The sequence below is a fragment of the Neophocaena asiaeorientalis genome, unplaced genomic scaffold (assembly GCF_003031525.2).
Source record: "Neophocaena asiaeorientalis asiaeorientalis breed wild unplaced genomic scaffold, Neophocaena_asiaeorientalis_V1.1 scaffold78, whole genome shotgun sequence".
Classification (NCBI taxonomy): domain Eukaryota; kingdom Metazoa; phylum Chordata; class Mammalia; order Artiodactyla; family Phocoenidae; genus Neophocaena; species Neophocaena asiaeorientalis.
The window spans coordinates 20013797-20022560 of record NW_020175018.1 but is presented as its reverse complement, the minus strand read 5'-3'; the positions used below and the strand labels follow the sequence as shown (position 1 = coordinate 20022560).

General features: G+C 66.0%; 1 protein-coding gene across 5 annotated transcripts in view; it reads left to right on the top strand.

The window, feature by feature from the left end:
• The window catches only part of NSMF (NMDA receptor synaptonuclear signaling and neuronal migration factor), an 8831-nt gene extending 430 nt beyond the window's left edge, over positions 1–8401 (top strand). The window contains exons 2-15 of one of the 5 annotated variants that reach the window (XM_024762553.1): positions 305–366; positions 998–1498; positions 2686–2761; positions 3946–4014; positions 4817–4869; positions 5244–5333; positions 5864–5988; positions 6111–6194; positions 6286–6319; positions 6393–6463; positions 6608–6687; positions 6829–6931; positions 7126–7201; positions 7287–8401. In XM_024762553.1, coding sequence (XP_024618321.1) covers positions 305–366; positions 998–1498; positions 2686–2761; positions 3946–4014; positions 4817–4869; positions 5244–5333; positions 5864–5988; positions 6111–6194; positions 6286–6319; positions 6393–6463; positions 6608–6687; positions 6829–6931; positions 7126–7201; positions 7287–7384 — 1522 coding nt within the window. In that variant the 3' untranslated portion in view covers positions 7385–8401. Of the gene's footprint in view, positions 1–304; positions 367–997; positions 1499–2685; positions 2762–3945; positions 4015–4816; positions 4870–5243; positions 5334–5863; positions 5989–6110; positions 6195–6285; positions 6320–6392; positions 6464–6607; positions 6688–6828; positions 6932–7125 lie in introns of all 5 variants that reach the window. The other 4 variants (XM_024762554.1, XM_024762555.1, XM_024762552.1 and 1 more) reach the window with 4 other exon arrangements.
• Positions 8402–8764: the final 363 nt, after the last annotated feature.

Below are 8764 nucleotides of genomic sequence, written 5' to 3'. Positions count from 1 at the left end.
CTCCGTGCGGCTCCCTTCCCTGAGGCTGCGGTGGGCGAGCTGCACGACCTCACGACCCTCACACACACTGGGTGGCAGGGGCTGGATGGAAAGCAGAACTGGGCCCAGGTCTGGCCAAGGTGCACCGACACCCAAGGGTCCCCGAACTGCGACCTGCCAGCCCTGGGCATTCTGAGGTGGGATGGGAGTGCTTGCTGGGGGTGACCCCTGAGCCGTCCCTTGCTGGCGCCGAGGGCCTGGGTGGGGTGGGGACGCCAGGGTGGGTGGTGTGCACTGACGGCGCACCCCGCTGTCCACCCCTCAGAGCAGCCCGAGCGTTTGGCGAGTACCTGTCCCAGAGTCACCCCGAGAATCGAAACGGTGCAGGTAAGGGCACGTGAGGCAGTGCCGGGACGGGGTCCACCCACAGCCCCCCAACCTAGGCGAGAGGATGCTGTCTCCTGTCCAGGTCAGGCCCAGCCCCTGCGCACTGTGGGGTGTGAGCAGGCAGCTAGTGCCCTGCTGGGCTGGCTTCCTCACGCCCCCTGCCCCGCCTGGCCCAGAGCCCCAGGAGGAGCTCCGAGTCACTCATCACCATGGCACCCACCCAGCTTGGGCTGTTGGCATGGCAACAGGCCTCCTGGCACCCCCAGGACTGGCACCACTGTCTCTGGGGGCCAGCTGGTGGGGAGGAGGGGAGAAGTTGGCACTGGGCACATGGGCGTGGTGGCAGGCTGGGAGGTGGCCTGCTTGTTTCTGGGCCCCCCCCATCACCCACAGGTAGCACAGCCTGTCGCCCACACGCACGTAAGAGGGGCTTGGGGCCCCGATAGGCGTGAGACGTGAACCTCTAGGGGGAGTGCGCAGCTCAGAAATACCTCTTCTGAAGTCATCAGAGCCCACGGTTCGTTCAGCGGGCCAGGCACCCGCTGGGTATTCATTCCCTGCCTTCAGAACACCCGGAGACTGGGAGGGCAGGGCCAGCAGGCCGCAAGCTCACCTGGTGCCTCTCCCCCAGACCACCTGCTGGCTGACGCCTACTCTGGCCACGACGGGTCCCCCGAGATGCAGCCTGCCCCCCAGAACAAGCGCCGCCTCTCCCTCATTTCCAACGGCCGCTATGAGGGCAGCCTCCCGGAGGAGGCCGTCAGTGGGAAGCCGGCCGGCGAGGGCCCCCAGCCTCGTGTGTATACCATCTCCGGGGAGCCGGCCCTGCTCCCCAGCCCGGAGGCCGAGGCCATCGAGCTGGCTGTGGTGAAGGGGCGGCAGCAGCGGGAGCAGCACCCCCGCCACCATAGCCAGCCCCTGCGCACCAGCCCGGGCGGCAGTCGTGAGGACGTCAGCAGACCCTGCCAGAGCTGGGCGGGCAGCCGCCAGGGCTCCAGGGAATGTCCTGGATGTGCCCAGCTCGCCCCCAGTCCTTCCCCTCAGGCCTTTGGGCTGGACCAACCGCCTCCGCCTGAGGCCGCCAGCCGCCGCAAGAAGCTGGAGAGGATGTACAGCGTTGACCGTGTGTCTGGTGAGGGGGCTCGCTGGGGGCCTGGGCAGCTTCAGGCAGGATGCTGGTGCTGGGGTCGGCCAGCAACGAGCGCTGTGAGGCTTGGGCAGAGCAGGGTGCCCAGGTCACGGCCTGCAGGTGGCGACCTGCCGCCACATGCCGTGCCCCACCTCAGGCCTCACGGTTGGCTTTAGCCTTGCCAGCACCAAGTCACCGGAGGAGTGCTTCCCCGAGGAGGGGGCCTGGGAGGGTCTTAAGGGTTGAGCAGGTAGAAAACCTGGCTGAACGGGAAGATCGGGCTGCCTCCAGGGAGTCCTGGGGAACAGTCCCTGCCCTGGGGCCTACTCACCAAGGGGGGCGCATGATTGCCTGGGGCCCAGCCAGCTAGTGGGGCTCGCCCCAGGATGGTCGAGCTGTGCCGGTGGCTGCGGAGCCCCGGAGGCCTGCTGTCGGCAAGAGGCCTCCCTGGGACATTCAAGGGGCCCCACGCTTCCTGGTTCTGAGTTTGTCATCTCCTGAGAGCAGAATTCTACCTAGCAGACCTGGCACGCCCTCTCAGGGCACCTCTTGGGCCTCCAGATCAGCAACCCAGCTGGGCCTCAGGGCACAGGCCTGGGGTGTGGGCAGTTCACCTCCACAACCTCATGTTCCTCTGATACGCCCAGGCCAGGGGCTGGGACGGGGGTCAGGGAAGAGAGTAGAGCGACCCACTCTGTCTAGTGGCTGTAGGGGCCCTGGGAAGGGGCGGTCTCCACCTCGCCCTCCGAGAAGGGTCTGGGAGAGGGGAGGTCCAACCAAGTGGACGCCAGAGTGGGCCGCAGAGAAGGCCCTGGAGACCCCAAGGAGAGGCTGCAGCCATTGTGTCTGCCCTTCCCCTCCTGCTTAAATGGAGACAAAATCAATCCTTTCCCTGGGCACCCTGGAGGCAGGCTGTGCTCTCAGAAGAACACTCGTCAGCTGTGGGTAGCAGAGGGAGAGCCAAGCAAAGACAAGCATCACCAAGCCGCTGAGCTGTTGTGCCTTGAAGAGCTGAGCGGACACCCAAGCCTGCTGGCCCTGCGCTGGCCTCCCGACCCGGGAGGCGGCTGGGGAGCCCTGGCGCTTCTCCGCCGCCGTCTGTGGCAGAAGCATCCCCTTCCCCGACAGGGGGGTAAAGGCTTCAGGAACCCCTGAGCCAGCCTAGTCACTGCTCCTTTGGTCTCTTCCAGATGACATCCCCATCCGTACCTGGTTCCCCAAGGAAAACCTCTTCAGTTTCCAGACAGCAACCACAACTATGCAAGCGTGAGTCACGTCTGATGTGTGCCGGGCCCAGGCCGGGCACCGTCTTCCTGGTGCTCAGGAATTACTGCCGGATCCTCTCCCATCCTGAGCCCACCTGCCTCTGAGCCCACCTGCGTGGCTGCTTCTGAGCAGCCCCGTGTGCCGTGTACCGCCAGCTCTGCCTGAATGTGTCAGTCTGAAGGAAGGCAGGCCTGGCTGCTCTGAACGCCCACTGCCCCTCCCCCGCCCCATCCCTTCCCCACTGCCCTGTCCCTCAGTCCCTCCAGTCCGTCCATCCTGTCCTGTGGGGACCTGGCTGGGGGCTGCAGCTGATGCAGCCAGCAACAGAGGTGGTTCGCTGCCCTGTGTCACCCAGCTCCGCCTTCACACACGCCTCAAACAGCGGCCTACCTGTGTTTCATGTGTTGCAAGCGACCACAACTTAGTCCCCTGGGGGCTCTTGACCTTCGCACAGCTGGGTGTTCTGTCAGGGCTTCCTTTCAGGGAGGGACTCTGCTGCAGTGTCCCCGATACCGAAGAAGCTGCCTCCTGCGTATGCTACCCTGGGGAGCGCACCACCGCCCTTGGGCTGGATGGGGGCCGCTACCTTCGCTGCTGGACCCAGGGTCAGCAGGGCACAGTCAGGCCTCTGTGCAGCCTGACAAGGTCACAGCATCTGGTGGCCTGGGCCATGGTGACCTCCGCGTCTGCTGCCCTCACAAGGGCTGGCCTGCGGCATAGCCGGCACCCTGCTGGTGCCTGGGTGCCTGTGAGGGATCCTCCAGGTCAATGACAAGAAAGGAACTAACTGAAGGGCGGTTGGGGGTCTGAGGGTCTCTGCTCACTGTGTCTTCTCTCTCACGCTGCCCCTTCCCGCCTCGACTCTAGCATCTCGTAAGTACCGTGTGGACCTCGAGCCTGAGGGCATGGCGGTTGTCCCTGGGGGACTCTCCCACCCCCAAGTAGGTTGGGGCAGGCCAGGGACCTGGGCCTTGACCATGAGGGCGTGCTGGGTCCCAGCGAGCGCCAAGGCTACAGCAGGGCCTGTGGAACTGGGCCGAGGACAGGGCGAGGCAGGCCAGGACCTTCTGCCTGGCCCAGCGCCCTGGATGCCCCGCTGGGCCCTGTGCTCGAGGCTCTGTCCCCACGTCTCTGTCCCTCTTGCCTGCGGCCAAGGGCAGTGCTGACTCGTGGCGGTTTCCCAGGGTGTTCAGGGGCTACGCGGAGAGGAAGCGCCGGAAACGGGAGAATGATTCCGCGTCTGTAATCCAGAGGTAGGGCCTGCCAGCCACTCGCCACCAGGGTCCGTCTCTTGTCTGTCCTGGTCTAGCCTGGGCCCACCCAGCTCAGCAGACCTGATGGGGGAAGGGCGGTGGCGAACACTGGCCTGGCCCTGCTCTGGGGACGCGGCAGGCAGGAAAGGTCAAGTGGCCTGAGCCCCTAGGCCTGTGTTTTGGGGGTACAGTGACAGCTGAACTGCAGCCAGCTGGCCCCACCTCAGAGATGTGTCCAGGAAGCTTGTCTGTCCATCTTGGAAGTTGGGCTTTGGCAGGGCACAAAGTTTGGGGTGAAGGAGACCTGCTTCTGAGGTGGCCCAGGGACACAGCGGCAGGGGAGGGGATAGCTGCCAGCCCCAAACCCACCTCACGCTTGGGGACAGTTATGCTGCCCTGGCCACCGTGTGCAGGAAGCAGGAGCCCTTGACCACGGGGGGAGGGAGGCTCTCGGGGTTCAGAGTACCTGGGCGCAAGGAGAGAAGGGAAGCGTGGGCAGCGAAGGCGGGAGACCCGAGTGCACAGGGTCGCCGAGGGAGCTGTCCTGGGAGGGGGTGGGGCTGCAGGAGGAGGCTGGCTTATCGTGCCTTTGTACTGGCAGCAAAGGGGGAGCCCGGGAGGAGTCTCAGGAGGAGAGGGACTGGGTGGGATTTGCCTGTGGGAGAGCTGGGGGCGCCGGGAGGGCACCCCTCGCGGCAAGGGGCAATGTTGGGACGGTGGCCAGCAAGCAGTGGGGAGGGGAGCGCGTGGGACGGGCGCCACCCTCGCGGCCCTCACCAGCCCCCGGTGCTTCCGCCCCCAGGAACTTCCGCAAACACCTGCGCATGGTCGGCAGCCGGCGGGTGAAGGCCCAGAGTAAGGCCCGGGAGCGGCGCGGGCGGGCGGGGGCGCGCTGTTCTTGGCCGGCTGGGGCTTGGCGTGCTGCTCTCTGCGCCCGAAAGGCCCGCGTCCCCAGGCCCCGCTGCAGCCCCGCGGGCACCTTCCGACTCCCAGGCTCCGCCCCAGGACAGGCCCTGCCCCTGCACTCAGACTCCGCCCATGTCCACCTAGCACTGTCCTTGTCCGCCGTCGACCGTCCGCGCTCCCCACTCCCGCCCCTCCCGCCGCAGTGGCGTCCTCCACTCTCCGGACCCCCTCACGGTCCCCACGTCCTCCCCAGCCAGCCCCTGTGCCTGTCCACCTCGTGTGGCTGCAGGCCCCGCCCCTAACGGGTTCTGCTTTCGCTGCAGCGTTCGCCGAGCGGCGCGAGCGGAGCTTCAGCCGGTCCTGGAGCGACCCCACCCCCATGAAAGCCGACACCTCCCACGACTCCCGAGACAGTAGGTGCCGGGCGGCGCAGGCCAGCACACCTCTCCCAGAGGCTCCCCTAGGCCCCCAGTCCTGCGCTCCCACCCCGGGGGAGCAGCTAGGCTTCTGCGCCTTTGCTGAGCCTCAGTTTACCAGCCTGAGGGGGGGCGCTCTGGCACCTCCGATTTTCTGGGCAGGGGTAACTAAGGGCTGCGGCTCGCTGGCTGCCCTGGCCTGGTGCCGCCCTCATGCCCGAAGCCTGAGGAGCAGTGCCAGACTCCTCCTTGGCCCAGGCGACAGGCACGCCTGTCTGGAGCTGACCCTTGCCCTCCGGCTCCCACTGGCCTTGCACCAGGGTCCACCCCCTTCCAGCCGCCAGCCTTGCCAGGCTGCTGGGGTCCTCAGCTTGGCTCTCTCACCCACCCTGGGTTTCTCCCTGACCTGGAGGACCCTCTGGGACATGGCTTGCTGGCTCTGGCCTCCACGCATCTCTGGGGGTTGCAGCCGGGACAGGAGGCGCTGCAGCTGACCCTCAGGCCCGGTGGCACATCCTGCCCTACAGGTAGTGACCTACAGAGCTCGCATTGCACCTTGGGTGAGGCCTTTGAGGACCTGGACTGGGAGACGGAGAGGGGCCTGGAGGCTGTAGCCTGTGACACTGAGGGCTTCGTGCCACCCAAGGTCATGGTGAGGCCCCACACAGCTGTTGCAGGCTGCTCAGCAGTGGGGAGGGGGGTCTCATGGGGGCTCCTGCTGCCCACTGGCTCCCAGGCGGCCAGGGCACTGAGTGGCCCCCTTGTTGTTCCCAGCTCATCTCCTCTAAAGTGCCCAAAGCTGAATACATCCCCACCATCCTCCGCAGGGACGACCCCTCCATCATTCCCATCCTCTACGTAAGTGCCTGCCCAGTCCCCGTCGCGGTGTTGGGTGGGGGGTGCTGCCCGAGAAGGGCTCTGACGTGGGGCTGGCTTCCATCTGTCCCAGGACCACGAGCACGCCACCTTCGAGGACATTCTGGGTAAGTACTCCGCCCCCCTGCCCTCTGGTCTGGAGGCTGCTGGGGGCGGCACTCACACCTCTGCCTCCTGCAGAGGAGATAGAGAAGAAGCTGAACGTCTACCACAAGGGGGCCAAAATCTGGAAGATGCTGATTTTCTGCCAGGTAGGGCTCAGCCCTTCCTGCCCAGGGGTGGGGGGTGGAGGGTGCCACCCCCCTGGGCATGCACGTCTGCATCTGCACGTGTTGAGGGCAGCGGTGGTTGGACACCGGTGTGCGGCCCCGTTTGCTAACTGCGGTCTCTCACAGGGCGGCCCAGGACACCTGTACTTGCTCAAGAACAAGGTGGCCACCTTTGCCAAAGTGGAGAAGGAAGAGGACATGATCCAGTGAGCTGGGGGGAGCTGGGAGGCTGGGGGGCTGGATGCAGCACCTGCCGGGGCACCGTGTCCCCGCAGTGCGTCCTGTGATGCCCCCTCACACCTGGGGGTCGGGCTGGAGGCCACCTGTGACCACCCCTCCCCCGCCAGCTTCTGGAAACGGTTGAGCCACTTGATGAGCAAAGTGAACCCGGAGCCGAACGTCATCCACGTCATGGGCTGCTACGTCCTGGGGAACCCCAACGGGGAGAAGGTACGGGGCCCGGACCCCAGACCTGTGAAGGGTTGATAGAACCCCCATTTCTCTCCAGATTCCCTTCTCATTCTCCCAGAGGAACCCCCATGCCTGGGCCTAACCAGCTGGGGGCGTCCTGTTCCCCACCCCCCATTCTCCCCATCCCTCTCTCTTCCCCTGCCCTGAGCTCGTGGCCCACCCCCTCTTTTCAGCTGTTCCAGAACCTCAGGACCCTCATGACCCCTTACAGGGTCACCTTCGAGTCCCCCCTGGAGCTGTCAGCCCAAGGTGAGTTTGCCGGGCTGGTCCCCAGTCGTGGGGTGGGTTCCGGGGGGCGGTGGCCTGAGCCCCGGCCTCGCCCCTCCTGCCTCAGGGAAGCAGATGATCGAGACCTACTTTGACTTCCGGCTGTACCGCCTGTGGAAAAGCCGCCAGCACTCGAAGCTGCTGGACTTTGAGGACGTTCTGTGAGGGGCGGGTCCACCACCCGGCCGCTTCCTCGGACCAGCGATGGGGGCTGGGCCGCTGTGTGCTGCCCAGTACCGTGTGGGTCCTGGGCTTCACGGCCACTTCAGGGCACCCTCAGACGTCGCTCAGGTTCCCTCCCAGGGGTCTGGTCCTCAAGGCATCACGGGTCAAAGAGGTCCCAGCCCCCGCGCCTGGGAGGAGCCACCGCGGCCGGTGGATATTGACCTGGTCTAGGTCTCGGCTGGAGGCTGCAGCTCTGGGGCGGTTTCTGTGCGGGGTCATAGAAATAAGTGCAATTTTCTACAACCTCTGAGACGATTCAGAGGGAAGCAGCATTACTGGTTAACTAGTTAAGTGCTACGTTACTAGTAACGGCGTAGACCACCCGGCTCAGCGTGTGTTCAGGACCTTGTCTGCCCCAGCGCCCCAGCCCTGCCGTATCTGATCACCAGCACCAGGGCGGCCCGCCTGCCCGGCCTGGCTCCGTCCCTGGCCGAGTCCCTGATCGTCTGTGCTTGCACTGCTCTCGCCACCCCGCTTACCTGGCCTCGGCTGCGCCGGCTCAGCAGGGGTGCCTGGGCAGCAGCTGGGGGGCACACCTTCCTTTCTTTCAGAGCGGGCCCTGCCTGCTCCCCGGCCTCCCAGGCCCGCCCAGCTCCCTGCTGCTGTCCAGCTCAGCTTTTGGCGGCCGAGTTCTGAAGGCCTCTCCTAGTGCAGAGCCCTGGGGTCTTGGCGGGGCTTGCTGGGGCTGGGTCCTGGTGGGTGAGAACCCTGCTGCACTCCACGTAGGGGCCTGGACCCTGCAGCCGGGGCCTGAGAGCTGGGCGGCCGGTGTGCTGTGGGCTCGAAGCCTGGCCCGTGGCCCAGGGGGTGAGCTCTCTTGTACATAGCTGGGGCTCGGGGGCTGGCCCCCCTTTGCAGAGCCTGGTCACCTGGCTGTGCCCCCAGCCAAGGGGGGGCGGGGGCTGAAAAATGTACGACTTTCCTTAGAGTGACCATTAAATCTGATTCTCTGCTGCGGCTGCCGCGTGGGTCTCCTCTCTCAGCACCCACCGTCCACTGCCTCCCTGGGCCCAGAAGATTCTGGGCCCGCTGGTCTGAGGTTGTTGCTGTGGTGGCCGCCTGCACATCCTGGCCTGGAGCAAGGGGGCTGGAGCCGCTAGGCCTGCCCTGCCAAGGGCACACTCTGCGAGAGGTCTGGGGATGGGGCTCCCAGGGCTCCGGGGAAGTGTCTGGGAAAAGAGCAAGTCCTTGACACGGCTGCAGGATGTGGTCCTGCAGAGGACCAGTTGAGGTCGGGAGATGAGGGCAGAGACACCCTCCTCCTGTAGCCTCTGCCCCACTCCCGGGCACAGAGCGGAGGGCCATTCCTTCCCTCAGGCC